Below are 17606 nucleotides of genomic sequence, written 5' to 3' on the forward strand. Positions count from 1 at the left end.
TATTGTTGTTACTCAAGGAGCACAAAGGAAGGATTAGGATTAATTAAGAAGCGAGTCATCCAAACAAATACAAGTTTTAAACAAAATAATTACTTTTCCACACAGAAATGTAAAAACAAGGAAGGTGAATTTATTTCTTCCACCCTTCTCCTTTCGCAGGGGAAGTAGGTGAAATATGGCTGTGGAGGGAGGAAAAAGAAGACAGAAGGAGAAGAAAGGAGGGAGGTTAAATGTATCCCGTAGTTATTAGCTAGCATATCCCTCCATGACACAGTTATCTGGACATACAGAACACTCCAGATTTATTTGTGACATTCCTTGTGGTCCTCGGGATGTAGGCAGCACAGATGCCTTTAAAGGGAATTATGGTTATTACAGTACAATAGCTCCCAAGAAATACACTGTCATTTCCAAACAGGATAAGATTTACTCCTGTGCAGTGAATATCTGGTTTATGATGAAAAAACGTGGAATGCGAGGAGCCGAGCCAGAATGTCCAGGGAAACTGATGAGTGGAGAAATGTTCCCTCTTTGAAAGGAACCTCTGCAGGACCCACGGTGGATGTGCTGGAAGAAAACCAAGGCTGTGCTAAAGCAAGGGGCTGTGGGAGCTCAGCCCTCGCCTTCTCCTGCTTCTCCACCGCAGCCGATGGACTGAAGAGGGCAGCTTTGAGCCGCAGTGAAGGGCTTCAGCCCTCAAGCTACAGAAAACCGAGTTCCTCTGAATCTGCCCGAGTCCCTCATTAGATCTCCCTTTAAATATGTCAGTTGTACCTCAACAAAGCTGCTTTCCTCACGGCTCTACTTCCAAACCCTATGAGAAGTAAAATCCTTTCTCTGCTACAAACTTCTGTAAATCCTGGGCACTCTGAGGACAAAATGAAAACAGTTCTTAAGCCCTTGTAATTCCAGAATAAACCCACTTGCTCTAGAACTGCTCTGTGCTGCTGTAACCGAGAGCCACATCCACCCCACTGGGCTGAGCTGTTTGATAAGGCATGAGGATGATAGGGCACTTGTGCTCATTTTGGGAATGCCATCAGTTCACTGTGTGAAGCGGGCACACAGAGCTCACCCTGGGCGTGTCATGCAAGTACAAACCTGGATTTGCCCCAACACCCAGGACATAGTTCTGCTTCCTACAGACACAACAGGTTCAACTGCAGGAAGGAGGTGTGAGGGTAGAAACACCTATGCTGTGAAACACAGATTTCCAGATGTGCCACAGCTGTGGTTTTTATTTGCTCTCTAATAATAAATGGGTATTTTTGGTTTTAAGTTGCAGAGATACATTTATGAAACGCTCTCCATCACTGCCTGTTTATGGATCCCGTGCCCACCTCTGAATTTCCTACTGCTAACTCACCAACAGGAATAGACATTTCAAGTAATGAACCTTTACTCTGCTTAACCTTGCAAGAAGGCCAAATCTCTTTTGAAACCACACTTTTCTCAGACTTCAAAAGGTTTTGCCACGTTTAGAAAGAAAATGAATTGAACAACTAAAGAAAACAAGAGGTTATTTGAACATCAGCAAGAACAAGCACAGTTTATACACAGAGAGCTAAACACTCATAGGTTTGCAGCTCCTATTCTCTCCCTGTCCACCAGCCACCGCTGACTCTGCTTTCAGAGGCTGCCAGGCTTCGGCAGCCTCTACTCCTCAGCACTTCAGAAGACCAAAGTGTCCAAACCAGCCAACGCTCCAGTATCCCTGCTATTCCCAGGACTCCCATAGGTGGTTGTGCCCAGCGTGGCTCTACCAGCACGTCACCAGCAGCCCCCTCTCCTTGTCTCTGGGTTGTGCTCCCTGCCTGTCCCCACCAGCTCCATGTCCATCAGAGCCAAACCCCCCCCTCACTTGTGTTTGCTGGGCTGGGTCTTGCCTCCATTACTCACAGGAGCAGTCCCAGTGACTTCAAAGGGAGCTCTTGCATGCGCACGGCAAGAGTGAGCTCGCCTCCTGCATGTCCATTTATTTAGATGTTCAGGAAGTCTTTGAAAAGTCCCCTTTGACAGGCCCTTGCTCTATGAGCTATGTGGATCCAGGGTAGGGTATGGAGAGAGGATAAAGAGCTTGTTACAAAAATAGGAAACAGAGGGGCATTCGAAAGGAGCAATAGCTGATGTCTGAAAGCAAAGGGATGAGGGAGACGGCCTGCGTTATTTGTGGCCCCAGAGGGGTCGGTACTTGGGTCTCTGCTGGTTTTAATCTAAATAAATGATCCAGGCAGAGGGAACCAGCTTAAAATCCGGGAAGAGGTGAGCACAGAGCCAGGAGAAGAATAAAACTCAGAAGCAGCAGTATTTGCTTTGCAAACACACTGACAGAGCACTGGTAAAGGTTCGTCCTCATCAGCTTAAAGTAACTCACCAATGGGCTAAAAAAACCCAAAGTGGGAGTGAATGATGGCTGGGAATGAGCCGAAGTGGAACCAGAGCACTGAAGAATGGCAGGCGACCCCCAGAGCTCGAGGGAGCTCAGGTACCTGGGGAAAATCAGGCAGCAAAGCCCAGCAAAACCTCAGAATGAGGAACAGAGCTAATTGCTGTCTGGCTACAGCAGTTTGGTACCGCTCCAGATGTGACAGTACAGCATGTGATACAGGGCTTTGTGAAGTTCCAACAGCACGGCAGCACTTGCAAAATGAACACTTATTTGATGATGAATGTGAGCTGCAAAGACAGAAGTGCAGTAACAAAGCATAAAACACGTGGACACCTACTGAGGAACTCCTTCATCTAGAGCGCTTTTATAGCAGGGATGAATTTAAGCTACATATTAAAAAAGAAACTGAGAAAGAAGAGATGCTCATTGAACTGTGAAGCATCTTAAATGACATGGGAGATGTCAGCTCCAGTTGCTTACTGCAGATAACAGGACACGGGGGCTGAAAAGGAAATGAAAGGAAAACAAATTCAAACCAGCCGTCAGGAAGCACATCTTTATAGAGGGATCGCAGCCGCACAGGCTTCAGGACTGGGGTAATTCAAGAATCAATTAGACGGCATCCTGGAGGGAATGGGCATTTGAAAGAAGAGAATACAAGTCCTGCTGAATCAAACACTTTTAGCTGTTCCCAGCCTGGGGTTTATGCAGTTTATGTGATTCTGCGAGTCCAGAGAACGAAAACAAAAGCAAAGAGGCAAGGCCACAACTGCAGCACACCCTAACCTTCCTGTGCTCTGAGCATACGGAACGTCACTTCTGCTTGTGCTGGTGAGCTCAGATGGTAACAAGGCCCTGGGTTTATGACCTGAGCTTCCAGGTAAGTCTGACGTGATTCTGCAGGCCCAGCTTATTTTGCCTTTCTCTGAAAGAAAGAGGTTAAGTTTGACAGCGCTTTTTGGCACTGGGATTGAAATATGCACTACTCCATGTTGGATGCTTTTAGGCAGTGCATTACCAGGTATTTCTTACTCTTCCAAAACCACACAGCACTTCCCATTTCCAAAAAGAATTCATTTGCCTCCTTACTGCTCATGTGCCATTAATTCCTTCTTTACACATCAAATAGACTCCTGGGAAGTTTAAGTGACTGGGTGAAAAACACATCACTTCTCACCGACAACCAGGAATCAAACCCACAGCACCTTCTCTTCTGGCCTCCGTGTTTCCTGACCTATAGTTGGGCACCTGGTCTGTTTGTGTCAGCTTTGAGAACATTTTAATGTGTACTTGGGTGAATATCTAACACTGCAGAGTCAAAAGGAAACAGAACCACTGAACTCATCACAAGTCAGAGGACAGACATCAGCGCACCACTGAGAACTCAGCACCTCCTTTTACCTGCCTCAAGTTGTCACTTCAAAAACAAGCTCTCAAAACAATTCCGCTGCCAAAGTTGGAAATCTCAGTTCTCTGAGAGCAAGAGAAAATCAATGATAATTGAGCTCCTCTGTAAGCGCAGCCCTAACTCTCAGGAGTGCCATTAGAATGCAACATTGTCCAGAAGTCAAACCTCTCTTACAAAAACCCACACAGGCCATTTTCTGGGAGAAGACCAGATCAAATAAATCTTTATTTTCCTAACCTTTGTTAAGTTGCAAGTCTCCTTTTTTGGAAGAAAACTGAACTAACAATCTCTGAATAATCGGGAGCAAGCATTTTAGTCAGACAGGGGTGTGCAGTGAATACACAGCGTTCATTCAAGGCCTATCAAATAACGCAACTGAGAAAATCAGAACGGGGACTGGTTCCAAAATATATGTCTGCTTGGAGAGGGGCTTTTTGTTTTGAATTTACCTCATGTCTACGCTCAAGATTCTGTATGACTCTGCATGGAAAAAAACCTGGGCTCTCTCCGTACCAGGGATTACAATGTGGGAGAAGTGGCTTCTTAACTTAAACTAAGCATGAAACTGTGATGGATTTGAGCACTTGGCTGTTTGCTGCTCATGAATTTGTGTTTTTCTTCATGTAATAACTATTATGTTAGATTTGTTGTGAACTTCTAAGGGAATACCATACTCCTAGCTACCCATGAGTTTGAATGGTTACTGGTGTCTGACAACACGTGAAGCACTCCTATCATGGAAACACAATGCTTGATTTTCAGCAGGCTCTCAATCCATCACTCGCTCGGTTTTGCTCATGTATGCAGCCGTTAAAGAGTATTTTTTGACAGTGACTGCAAAACATGAGGAGGAATATGGGGGGTGGGGTGCAAATTCCCACTTGGTCTTGCAGGAGAAATATTCCCTCATACACCTACACATACACAGACATACTTGCATGTATTTTCTAGTGAGTTTTATTCCCATTGCCCAGGCTCCCTGCCCCAGAAGTCCCGTTAAGAGCAGCAGCCCTGGTGCGTGCCCAGGCGGCTCCTGCCTGCACGCAGGGTGTTGCCCTGGGAAGGAGGTGCCTGGTTTCACAATGTGCCCTTTTGCACACACACAGTGCAAAGTGACCTGTAAAACCCAGCCTGCCCTGTCCACAACCAGCAGAGGAGAGCTCAGCCTCCTGCCCTCCACACCCACCAAAGAGGGGACACAACACATGGATTCCCCTCCTCTCATCACTGTTTATGTGATTTAAGGCAGGATGCTCCCTAACTTAGGTTTTAAAGTGGACACACTACAGGGCTTTTCTTCTGGGGTTTTGATCCACTACTCCAGGCACCTCTAAATATGCATTAGGAAAAGAAAAAAGAAACCTAGCCAGACCCAACAGTTAGCTCACTGGCAAGCCCTTCAAAACAGCCCGATTTTCAGAGACATTCAGCACCTTCAGCTGTCCTTGAGATGAATGGTTAACGTGAGTGTCGAACAACACTGCAAATCAGACCACTCATTTGCCAGCATACATCTAAATATAAGTTAAGTGTCTATCTTCAAGCTGCCAAGCCTGATTATTTTTGGCTGGTACACATAATATACAATCCTATGAATCACTGTATGTAATGCTACAGGACCGCGGAATTATGCTGGCACAGCTTTACAGAAAGGAATAAAAACAGCATGGTGGTGAATGAGGAGTGTGTTGGGAAAGGGGCTTTGTCTGGGGGCAGCCTCACCTGTAGGGCTGTTCTCCAGTGTGTGTCCGCAGATGCCTGGTCAGATTGGCCGAGCGTGGGAAGATCTTCCCGCAGTACCTGAGGGGGGAAGCCAAAGCACCGTCAGTGCAGAGCGTCCTGCATGCCACACCACTGCCAACACCCATCACCAGCCACCACCGGCCCCACCACACCACTGCCAGCACCCATCACCAGCCACCACCGGCCCCTCGCTCTCAATCAGAAAACCCCTTTATCCAGGAATACCTCCAGGAACCCGTGTTCTGAGGGAGGAAGACCTGGAGGTCAAAACCACCCGAGCGATGCCCACTGCAGAGCAATGGGATTCACAGTGTGTGTGACTCATCTCCAGAGGGGCAGAGCAACAGGACACAGGGGAAAGGCAAGAAAAACCCTACCCGAACACCCAGCACGGCCCCAAATGCTGCCTGACTTAGAGCTTACCTTGGAGACCAGGGCATGCACATAGGAACACAGTAATCATAGTGACCCATCCCCAGTGCATTTGCCCAGCTTCCATTGAACTGGAGATCCTCCTGAGCCTAAGGCTGCATATTTGGGTTTGAGACCCTTTTCCTGAGTTTCTCCCACCTATTTTTCTAAAAGCTTTTTGAATGCACATAAGCTTTGGACATCCACCACCTCCTCCAGCAACGAGGCCCTCTGCTGAACTGTGTGTGGTGTGGAAGAACCTCCTGCTTGGTTTAACCTGTCACTCAGTAACTGCATTTGATGCTACCTCGCTCCTGCATTAAGAGTGATTAATCACTACCTAGTCATACTGCACTGGAGACTTTTATAGACCTCCTCTATTGCCCTGTTTAGCTGCCCATCATACAGAATGGACTTGATCATCCTTCCTGGAATCCACAGGATTTCCTTGTAGACAAATGCTGCAGCACTGTGTTACTGTTATCAGGAGATACTGCCGTGAGTCTGACAGCCTGTTTGGAATAAGGAAATGCAGCAATAGGAAATGAAATCAGAGGAGGAACAGTGTTCCCCAATAAATCTGATTCACAGTAAAAGGAAGGGAGGTATAAATAAAAGTATTCACTGGGAAATAAAATACTAAGGATGAAGGGTTACATTCAGTGACAATGAAACCTGATGCTTACTGCTGCAGAAGGAACATAAGACATCCAGTACCTTCAGATGGCCTGAACATGAGCAGTTACTGTGAGTGTCCCTCAGTGATGAAAATCCAAATGTGGACTTGTGAGTGCATAACTAAACATAAGTTTAGCTCCTCTTTTAGGTAGAAACCTCAATATTCAGCTGACATCTGAGCCCACAGCTGTTGTGGCAAATGAAACTAAGAGATATATCAAACAAAACACGTACCCCCTTACTGCACCCAAGACAAATGCAGTGGGAGCCACCACAAGAACCTCCAGGAGCTGCAGGTAAAACTGCATAGGCAGACAGAGGTTCTTATTCCCTGGTGATCTGCTCTCATACAAGCTTTTAGAGCTGCAGCGAGTACCTAAGTGCTTCTGTAGATACAACTGTGCTTGAAAAAGCTGTTTTACCATTTGTAAAATACCAATGTTTTGCCTAGCTGAGACTGGACATCACTGTGACTGCACTTGCTCTGGAAACCATGGCATCTGTTAGCAGAAACTCGGCTTGGAGAATCCTGTTTGCTTGAGAATCTCCAGATCTGCTCTCAAGGTTATTAAAAATTACAAAGAAAACAGAAGATGCTGATTTTCTAGCAGACAAAACAAGCTATTTCAGAGGGAGTTAGTCATCAGAATGCGCTGTTCTAATTCTGCTGCTTCTTGTTTTCCCTCCCACCCCTGCCAAGACAGCAGAGATGTCCATGTGGGGTTGCTCCGCTGCACGCTGCTGTCTGATGCTCCAGCTCCAGGGATGCTGTAAGGTGCTGCAGGCACGGCCTCTCCTCTTTGGGGTGCCCAGGCCCTTACCTGCAGGTGTACCGCTCCTTGCCCTTGCGCAGGATGGGATCCGATAACGTGGGAGGCGGAGATCGGAAGTTGAAGGGGTGATGTGGAAGGGGCTGCAGGGAGGTGCCAGTGTCTGCCTTCATGGCTGCAAAACTCTCCAGTTTCTCTGTCATTGTTTCTATGGCTGACATCTGCAAGGACAAGGCAAGGCCTCACGTCATAAAGATCCACAGGAAAACAATGTAAGTGCATAAAACATCTTTCAGCACCAGTGTGCTGGTCAAAGCCTGCTGCTGCTTCTGCTGGGCTCAGAAGGAAGCAGCAGCGAGCTGCAGACAGGCAGGTCAGCAGGCAACGGTGGCTCAGAGAGGACAGGGAAGTTCTGGGCAGGAGGCAGAAGAATCCTGGCCAAGCAGAGTGGGAGGGGGCACAGGGAGCTGGGACAGGGGAGAGGCTGAGGCTCGAGGGGTGAAGAGGAGGAGTTAAGATCAGACTCAGGATGGAGCAGGTCCATAGAGAGATTGCCTAGCAAAGGGGCCAGCATCTTAATTACATGTAAGAAAGGTTCAGAAGCCAGCAAAGGGGATGGAAGGGTGTGGGGGAGATGGCTGAGCTTCCTGGAGTGCAATTCCAGCCAAAATACTCTGTGTGAGCTGGGGCTGGATGAGTTATGGTTTGGAGGAGCACAACCTACACATCAATGTCCAGATGGGAAGTACAGGCACGCAGGCCTAGAGACTTGTGCCATCCCTGGCAGTGTTCAAGGAAAGGCTGGACAGGGCTTGGTGCAAGCTGCTCTAGTGGAAGGTGTCCCTGCCCGTGGCAGGGGTTGGAGCTGGATGAGCTTTAAGGTCCTCCCTTCAATCCAAACCAGTCCAGGATTCTATGACTTGGCAACAGCCACGTTCTCACATGAACACTGATGAAATACCACTCAAAAAGAGGGAGAAAGGGAAAAACATGGAGAGAGAGGAGAAGGGGAAAGCAAAGAAGGAAAGAAAAACGTTGTGTGTGCAAAAAAAGAAAAAGCAAAGGACACGCACAAACCTCCTGCCTAAAGAAACCCACTTGTACTTTCCTGAGAGCAAAACAGGAAATCCAAATCTAAGAGAGAAATGCAACTCGGAGAACTCTGCTGACATCTCCACCGCTCACTTTTATGCACCCTTGAGAGCACTTCCAAGGCACCAAGCAGAAAACAGGGATCAAGCAAACAAGGCAGCAATAAAGCTGCCTCCTCCCTGCCCATGACATCAGTGGGACAGCCGGGAGCCCGAGCGGAGTCAGCCCGAGCGCGGAGCGAGCGGAAGGCAGTAGGAAGCCATAGATCAAAACTAGATGCTCTATTGTACAGGAAGGGCTGACCTTTTGCACGTTTACACTTTATTAAACTGGGCTCAGGGGGGGCAGGGAAAAGAGCCAAGATATTGTTTAAAATGTACGACCATAAAGAAAAAGTTGTCTTAATCACCCAAGCCTACATTGTGGAAGGCTGACAACCATTCATAAGCTGTAAAAAAGAGGAGTAGTAAAACCCATTTCCTGATAATAGATCCACGGCCCCTTAGTTGGAGGCTCCCAGCCCATGATAAATAGTAAGTAATACTTAGCGCCAGCCACTTGAAAAGGTTCCTTGATCATTTACAGCAAAAGCTCTGCCCCAGCTGCCAGTCATGTAACAAAACCATCACGTTAAAATGCTATCCGGATCTTTCAGAGCTGTGCCACTCAGCCCTTTGCCGGAGTACCTGGAGCTATCTTTTGTTGTGCCCTGTTCTTTAGGCACTTAGTCAGAGATGTTTGCTGGCTTGATAGCCGTAGGCTTGTTTTAAAATGCTAAGCCCCGGCCGTAGCCTCTCCAGTGGCAAAGGCACTTTGCTATTTAGGGAACAACTGCCTGGTTATAATAAAAAAGAAGGGGAGAAGAAAAGAAAACTTAACAGGTGAGAAAAGGTTTTTCCATTAAGTTCTCACAAAGTTCCACCGTTTCTTTACTTTGTCCAGGGGTTCATTTAAAAGAGACAATGTGAGAAGAACTCCCATCAGAGCAGAGGAACCACTGTCAATGACTGGCTAAGAAAGAAAAGTGGCCTGAAATTCATTTTGAGAGAGAAAGCATCTTCTGAATGCTGAATGCTCAGCCTTTATTACATCTTTTGGCATGACCACATCCCACCCAGGGCCCTCCATGAGAGCTGGGGAATTACTCACAGAAGAAAAGGCTGAGACCAGACTCGTGTTCAGAGAAACACACGTAGAGGGTGCCCCTAACTGACCCCGTACGTGAACGCTGCTCTTAATGAAGACAGGAGCAGGATTCCCTGAAAATATGACTTGTAAAGGATAATATTGGATGGGGATCCCGTAAATCCTCCCCCACCATGTTCTTGAACAAACCATATTAGAAATACCCGAGTGACTACACAGCATGGGAACAGCAGCTCCCTAGATCAGTGATCTTTACACAGCCACCCACTTTATGAAAGCTGAGTTATCAGGAAGCCTTGGGCTTGAGTGATTGTAAATTTTAGGCTATTCTGTGTGATAAGCTATTAGAGATAACCAGACCTTCCACATCTTTTCACTGCCATGGGAAGAGGACGTGGTCAGGATCTCAGGAACAATGTTAGTCACCTTCCACCCAATGCTTGCTCCTACTCAGGGCCTGTACGTTTCTCATCGTCTTGTTGGGTTGCTTTGCCACACCAGCTCCTCCCTGCTATCAGATTCTTTACAGGCAGATATCCCCACTATTCTAACTCACACAAACACAGGATGTTCCTGGCCAGCCTGTCACCATTATCCAGCCTCTACGAAGGAAAAATCGGGGGAAGTTATTAACCAAACTCTGAGGCTGATGCGAAACAATGAGGGAACTAAGTTTAGCTGTGAAAGCAACCAGGACCCAGCTTTCACAAACCTGCAAGTTATTTATCTAAGGTGGGAAACAGTATCAGAGGAGAACAATGCATGTGAATATAAAGGAGAGCACAATAACGACGACAGAGCACAGCTCCCTGCGTGTGTTTGTGGCAGGAGAGATGGAGGATCGCTGGTAACCATCACACTGGGGACAATGCGGGGCAGCGTGTGGCAGAGCTTGCTCCATTACCATTATGGAGCAGGGAACCCTAAAGATAAAGAGCAGCATCACTCCTTGGAGAGTTTAGCTACGGCTTGTAAGATAAGTGGATTGGTAGAGTGGGGTGTTCTCATGAACAGCCTTGGTTGTGCCACTCAGACACTGTAGGTAAAGGCCTGGTGGGGTAATGGGGTGGCATTCCTGGCCCACTCTCCAATGGGAAAGCTGTCCAGCAGCGTTTCCCATCACTGAGCAGTGACTCAGACCCAAAGGAGATCCATGAGCTGTCAGAGAACAGAGACTAGAGCAGCTGTGCAGGAAGGAGAGAACATGAGTTCTCCATTGAGTGACCCATCCATCACCTTTAGGAGCAGGCAGGACTGAGCCCCACTTCTACGTTACCCTGCAATTTTACACCTTCTCAGTGGTGCAAGAGAACTCCAGGCAGGTGTAAAATGCTACGGCCTGGTGCTGAACAGTCCTTCTTCACTTTGCACTACTGCAAATCACTGCACCAGGTGTTCCCAATGGGAAAATTACATAGGCATTGTGGCATGTGAAAGGGGAGTCTGGCAGACTATACGAGCTGTCCAGACCTCATCCCTGTTCTCTGTTAATGGAAAAGAAGCAGCAAGGCACAGCTACCATCCTCCTCAAAGCAGGCAGGAAATTAAAAGTATCTGAAAGCAAAACAGGAGGAGCTTCCAGTCAGGCCTTTGGATGAGGAAGAGCCTGATCCAATGACCTGTCTGCACCAGCTCCATCTCCAGTTCCTTAGCATTCAACCAGCATTCACCGCATTGTAACGTTACTGCTTTTACCTGGGGGTGAAAAAGCAGCGGGGAGGGTCGCAGGTACTTCTCCTTTAGGGCACCCACAGGGTCTGTCACCTTCCGCTTCTCCACCCTGCTGGACAACAACACAGAGGGTTACATACCTCACAGGCAGCAAAGAACTACCCAAACCACTTGCAGAGCTGTTTAAATGACACACACAAGGCTGATCTCCTACTGACACAAACGTCTTTCTTCCCCTTCTTACTGGACAGTACAAACTATGACCCACAGGTTGCCTCACAAAAAGCACTGGAAACAACACGAAAACGGATCCCCTCCTTTGGGCAGTGTTTGCTTAGCTGTCAGTGGCAACTAAGAAAATGTTGTGCTCCTTCCAAGTGAGGACTAATGCCTCTGCTGCAGTGGTTTGTAAGCCTCTGCTCTTATGGAATGTCATGTAAAACCCTTACATTTACAGCAAAAACAGTGCTTGAATGGGAGAAGCTCTGGAGTCCACAGCAGCAGCCCCTGCCTGGTCTTTGAGAATTGGTCTTTATCTTAAGAGTTAACGCTGGGCCAAGCTTTGCAGCCCCAAGTGTGCTGAAATCATCAGGTGTTTCATATCCATTTCCTCCCTTGCAGCTGAGGTATCATTTGCAGTGAGTTTCTCTGAGCAGACACGGACAACCATTTAGGGAGGCAGGAAGCGGTGGGAGATTTCTGAAGCCACTTGAGAACCCGAGTTCTCCTGATGGCTCCATGTGCAAAACATTCCATGCTTAAGCACCTTACTATAGAGAAATGCTCCTAAAGGCAGGCTCCTCATTTTGGCTTTGCTTTCACAAACTGTTCTGCTGTGGGGAACCCAGGCTGTGGAATCACCAAAAAGAGAAACTGGAATCTCCTCCATGGGAACAAAGTGTTATGAAAGTAACTCCACCAAATGCAGCTGCATCTTTAAATCACTGGAGCAGAGTCCACCTCAGCTCAACCAGCAGAAATCCAATAGGAAGAGTAATTTTAACTACGTTAGTCCAGCATAAATGAGAGCAAATTATTTTGCTGCATTTCAGCTGATTGGTGTGTGGATCAAATTACCAAAGAGTTTAAAAGAAGAGTCCTGCAGAGTGCTATTTAGTGAACTGTATTTAATCTGCATTTAATTTTCCTTGGGTAGAAGGCAAGAGAAGAGCTGGATCTGAAACGCAGTCACAACTACCGTGCTTTGGGGGGTACCACAGTGAGTTCAAGCATCTGTAAACCAAAGTTTCTCCCTGACACGAGGTGAAAGAGCAAATGTCCCGAGCAGAGATTTACCCTCTGGAACCAGCTCAATTCCCAGGGGATGCCCCAGCCCCGGGTGGACCATAAACCTCCAACCTTTGTGAACGACAGCGTTTCAGGCAGCTTTCCCATCTCCTGGTGTTGGGCAAGGAGCACACAACCCACGCAGAGCCTTCCCCGTCAGAGCAGAATTCCACAGCCACCGGAGGATTAAGCCGATCTTTTCAGCCCAGTGCCTGAGAATGTCACCTTAACGAGGCCGAGCTAAAAACTGCACAGATTTCAGGCTGTCTGGCTGCATTAAATTATATCACCAGGAGAAAATGTCAAGGATTTAAGTGGCCTTTGGGAGAAAAATGAAGGAGCCAAATGATGTGAGAGAGTCTGATAAAGAGAAGTTTAGAAACAAAATATTTCCATATTTTTCAAGCTGGGACTTGGAAGCTCTGCTGTTTAGCTCATGACATCAGGAGTCTGATTCACAAGCAACTCCACTGCTGACTTTCTATTTTAATGTATTACTAAAACTATATGCATCCTGTGGAATGCACCAAATGATGCCCCCATCCTTCACTTCCATCTGTCTTCTGGACCTTTACGGTTTTCCCGAGGCTGCTATTTTAATTGGCAACGGCTTTTCCAACCCATGTTATTTTAACGTTCCTACTGAGAATGCCCAGAGGTGGCAGGACCCTGCAGTAACGCGAAGCTTTTGCCTTTCCATCCCATTTATTTTGCTCCCCAAAGCACAGAAATAAACGCGGGGCTGTTTACATCATCCCCGATGTCTCCAGGAGGAGATGACCGCGGTGGTCCTGGACAGAATGCGCGCACGGCCCGGGCTGTGATGCAGCGTTTCCATCACAGATGGCAAATGTGTGAGCGAGCAACACGGCATCAACCCTGCGAGTCTGGCACAGCGAGAGACACGTTCTTAATAGCAAGCAACGAGGGCTCCCTAATCCTCATCCCAGCTGACAGTTCCTTGGCCTGCCTAGACACTGACATCATTTTTTCCCACAGTTATCAGCCGTACAATGCAGTGTGGTGGTGACATAGGTGCTGTTCTCCTGCTCCAGCCCGGGGAAGGCCACACCACCCGCTGCAGTTCGTGGTCCTTTGTCAAGTGAACCACCCCAGTGCTGACACCATCGTGCTGCGGTGACTGTGAGGCTTTCCAGCAGCTCCTGTGTGCATCCATGACCTTCCATAGCTGGGTTACTGCAAGCACCCCTGTAACACTCGTATTTGGCCCGAGTAACCAAGAACTAACCATCCCCTTCCAGAAACTGCCTGTGCAGTTACAGACACCGAATCCAGGCACCCTCCAGGCCAAACCCACGTACCAGAAAGAACGTTACGATGCATCCCAGCCTAAGGGAGAATTAACTGCCATGTTAACGTCCAAACCAAACTAGGTCAGGGTACCTCTTCGTGGTGGACTTTGCTAAAAAGAAGCAAATGGTATTTGCTGCGTGACAAACACAGCTCATCTGTAGCAGAAGGACAACCAAGGTAGTGCCAGGGCCCGGATGGGTTATACACAGACTTGCTGGTACCCTCACTGTAAAGCTTAAACTAATCTAATATAAAAATTTTCCTTTAGGCACAGGCTTTACAAAAAGCACTGAACCAACAGAAGGCTCAAGTCTTCCCTTTACACCTTCTGAATTCATTCCTTCTGGAAGCTGAACTGGCAGTTGGGTAACTCCATCCCATCTGTTCTGCGCATGACTTCCATGCTCAGCTTATTCTAGGCATGACCTCATGGATGGGGCCTTCCTCAAAACCCAGCAGCTTCAAGTAGAACTCGAAACCCCTTGTTATCTTCTAAGACAGATTGAGTCTGCAAGCAGCGCATATGGGAGGGATGCAGGTAATAACATACTACCATGTGTTTACATAGCACATGTTACGCCAGACCTAAAAACGCTTCAGAAGGCTGGTCCACAGCAGCAGTTCCTATGAACTGGAAAACTCTTAAGAACAGGAATTAGAGAGACAAAGGGTGGTGAGGAGGAAGAAAGGTGAACCAGCTCACAAAGGCCATCAAGTAAGGCAGTGGGAGAGCTGCATTTCCAGGCTCCCAGGGCTCCTGACTCATTCCCAAGCCATGCGAGCCCAGGCTCCGAGGCAGCTGAACTCTGCATTCTTATCGAATCAAACCTCTGGAATCTCTCCAGCAGAAGTGCCATCTTAGCGTTGGCTCGTGGGAGAGTCCTTAAATAGGTCAAGTTCCTTCGTTATCAAAATAAGGATGTGCTCAGCACATATTGATCAGGAGCACTCCTCACCATTATGCAGCCCTTCTGATTCAGAGAATTCAAAGTGCTGTGACAAAGGAGAAGTACAATCAACTGGAGCAGACCTTCACTGCTCCTTCTGACCAACCTAATTCCTGACCTGCCTCAAGTGGTGCTGACAGCTAGAAAACCAGCTCGTTAGAGGAAACGCTTAAGGCAGGGTATGTTAATACCTGTATATGGGGTCCATGAAAAAGGGTGATGGCTTAGCATAATGCAGGGATGGCTGCTGAGGCAGTTGAGACTGGGAAATCTTGGGTAAGACTTCACTTGCCATTAGCTTCCTCTCCCCATAGATGTGGTTTTTCCGTGGCTCCCTGCCTCCGTTCTGACTGGCTCGGATGCGGTTGCCGATGCTCAGATCCAGCGGCTGCTCCTCCCCTGAGGACGGGGCTGGCAGGACCTTCGGTGGCGGCAAGATTGGCTTAATCTCTTTTGGCTTTGTGGTGAGATCAAAGGGTGACTCTGAGCTGGTGCTGCCGACTTTGTGGAGGTCCCTGGGTGACTTTGGTTCTGCCTTGACCAGCAAGTTGTGATTGAGGGTCCGCTCCGTGAAAGGATAGAGGGAATGGGGGAAGTTGGGGAGGAACTGAAAAGGGAACATGGAATGATATGGGAGCGAACCCATTTTTTTCTCCTGCATCCCCATAAAGCCAGGCCCAAAATACTTCTCTGCAATGGAGGCGATAGCTTTAATAGAGTCATTGGCTGCCCCCGTGGTAGGCAGCAAGTGCTCTTCAGGGGGAGGAAAGAAGGAATGCTGAGAATAGAAGAGAGGGATCTCACTCGAGTTGTTGGTGGAACTTGCAGACACAGAGCTGCTGACAAAATCTGGCTTGCTCTCCATCTGTTTGCTCTTATCTTTCGTTTTGTCCCTGTCACTCTCTGCATCACTGTCCAGGTCGGAACCCGTGCCAGTAGTGGTGTCCAGATCTGTGCCTGTGGTTGTGTTGACATCCTCAAAGTCACTGCCGTCGGACATGTCACTGTTCCTGGCTTTTAGCTTCTCCAGGTAGGAGTTTTCCAGGCTGCTTTCACATTTCTCCTCTCCGGAAGCGGCCTGGTTGCTGTTGCTCACTGCGGAGATCAGAGGAAGTGCTGGGTTCCCGAGGGGGCTCGGGAGCTTTGCGTCCGGAGTGTGGTTGAGGGGGCTTTTGAGCAGTTGTGTGGGTGGTAACAAGGGGGGCCTGGGGTATAGAGAGGGTGGGAAAATCCCTGGGAATCCTGGCGTGAGGGCAGGGAATGCTGGGGGGGCAGGTGAGAATGGAAGACCCCCCGGGTGCGGGCGGGATGGGAAATAATCATTAAAGCCCAGGCTGGCATGATTGAGGTTGGGAGAGGGCTTGGATTTGTCCATCATGGAAGTGGGTGTGAGGGGCAGGCCGGGGGCAAAAATGCCCCCAGGGTTGTAATGGTTCTTGCCCTCGCAGAAGCGCCGGTGCTTGTTGAGGGAGGAGGTAGTGCTGAACATCTGGCCGCAGTCCTTGCACTTGATCTGGGTGCGACAGTCCGCGTGCATCCGCTTGTGCCGGCACAGGTTGGAGAACTGCGTGTAGGATTTGTGACAGACCTCACCTAAAGCGTCAACAGAAACCAACAACAAAAGCCATATGAAATTAACAGGACGTGGCGGGAGCTCAGCAGGAGGTTCCCCAGCCTCATCCACCCCTTCCACCCTGCCCTGGAATCTCACATCCTAACAAGCAGGTTACACACGGACCAGACCTTGGGAAACCCGCCTCCACATTTCTCCTGCTAAGCCATCCCACCATTTAGCTGTTCTGCTTCAGCTCTCCCCAGATAACATCAGGCTGATGAGGCCATCTGGTCTCTTCAGTTTACAAGGATGTGGAAATGTGTCTCCCTCTCTAAGGGCTTATCCAGGACTTAGCCTCCCTGCACTGTGATCTTTGCTACAGGTAAAGAGGCAGCCCCAGGAAGCCTGGACAAGGATGCAAAAGCAATGCTGCATCCAAACCCCAGCCCTCACCCACCTGCCAGCCCAGACCTCCCACCACCATTCCCTCTGGACAAACCACTTTCCCAAAGGATCTCTCCAGAAATCTGAGTGGGGATTTTCAACAAAGGTAATAATGCATTATAATAATATCTATTTCCACGAGCTAGTTGCTTTCCCTGTCTGTAGTCCTGGCATGGCAGGAAGCACTGAAGGCTGAACGGGGAACGACTTTGCCACATTTAATCAACCCTATCCTTTCTTTACTGCCATTAAGAGTAAGTAACCACTCCGCAGGGATGTTCTATAAATACTTTGCCAGCCAGGCCTCGGTTCAGTGAGAAGCAGGGTGAGATCTTGTACTCACTGAGTTACTGGGACACCTTAGCAGTGCTAAGTTAAGGCAACATCAGTGTTCTCTTTAATGATCTGTAGATACCAAGCTTTCAAAATGTGAATATTTATGACCCCTTTCACCTGGTGTGGAAGGACCAGGGCAAAGGAAGAAAAAACTCCCACCCAAACTGTTCTCTACATCAAAACATTGGAACTTTTTATTATCTGATCCCTCCTTCAACACAGGAATAAATCCTGCTTCTTCGTGAATTAGCATGCTTCCTTCAGCAGGGAACTGCTGCTATCACCGTTCTGTAAATGTGGCAACTGAGACAAAGAGAGGGAGAGTGTATTGCTGGGAGCTGGGCAGGCAAAGGCCCAAATGCCAGTTCTCCCAACACCTCATCCTCCAGCTCCATGATGAAGTGGTCCTTCCTTC

The 17606-nt window shown here is 48.2% G+C and overlaps 1 protein-coding gene across 7 annotated transcripts in view; it reads right to left on the reverse strand.

Annotated features, from left to right (window-relative positions):
• PRDM16 (PR/SET domain 16) overlaps positions 1-17606 on the reverse strand; it is a 269867-nt gene that overhangs the window by 6929 nt on the left and 245332 nt on the right. For 5 of the 7 annotated variants that reach the window (XM_061351660.1, XM_061351658.1, XM_061351661.1 and 2 more), the window contains 4 exons: positions 15048-16449; positions 11333-11420; positions 7451-7620; positions 5520-5597 (listed from right to left, as the gene is read on the reverse strand). In XM_061351660.1, the coding sequence (XP_061207644.1) occupies positions 5520-5597; positions 7451-7620; positions 11333-11420; positions 15048-16449 (1738 nt within the window). The remainder of the gene's footprint in view (positions 1-5519; positions 5598-7450; positions 7621-11332; positions 11421-15047; positions 16450-17606) is intronic. The other 2 variants (XM_061351659.1, XM_061351657.1) reach the window with 1 other exon arrangement.

This window comes from Neopsephotus bourkii, unplaced genomic scaffold, assembly GCF_033783945.1.
Source record: "Neopsephotus bourkii isolate Nb327-2 ecotype Australia unplaced genomic scaffold, CSIRO-AGI_Nbou_v1 NB_593, whole genome shotgun sequence".
Classification (NCBI taxonomy): domain Eukaryota; kingdom Metazoa; phylum Chordata; class Aves; order Psittaciformes; family Psittacidae; genus Neopsephotus; species Neopsephotus bourkii.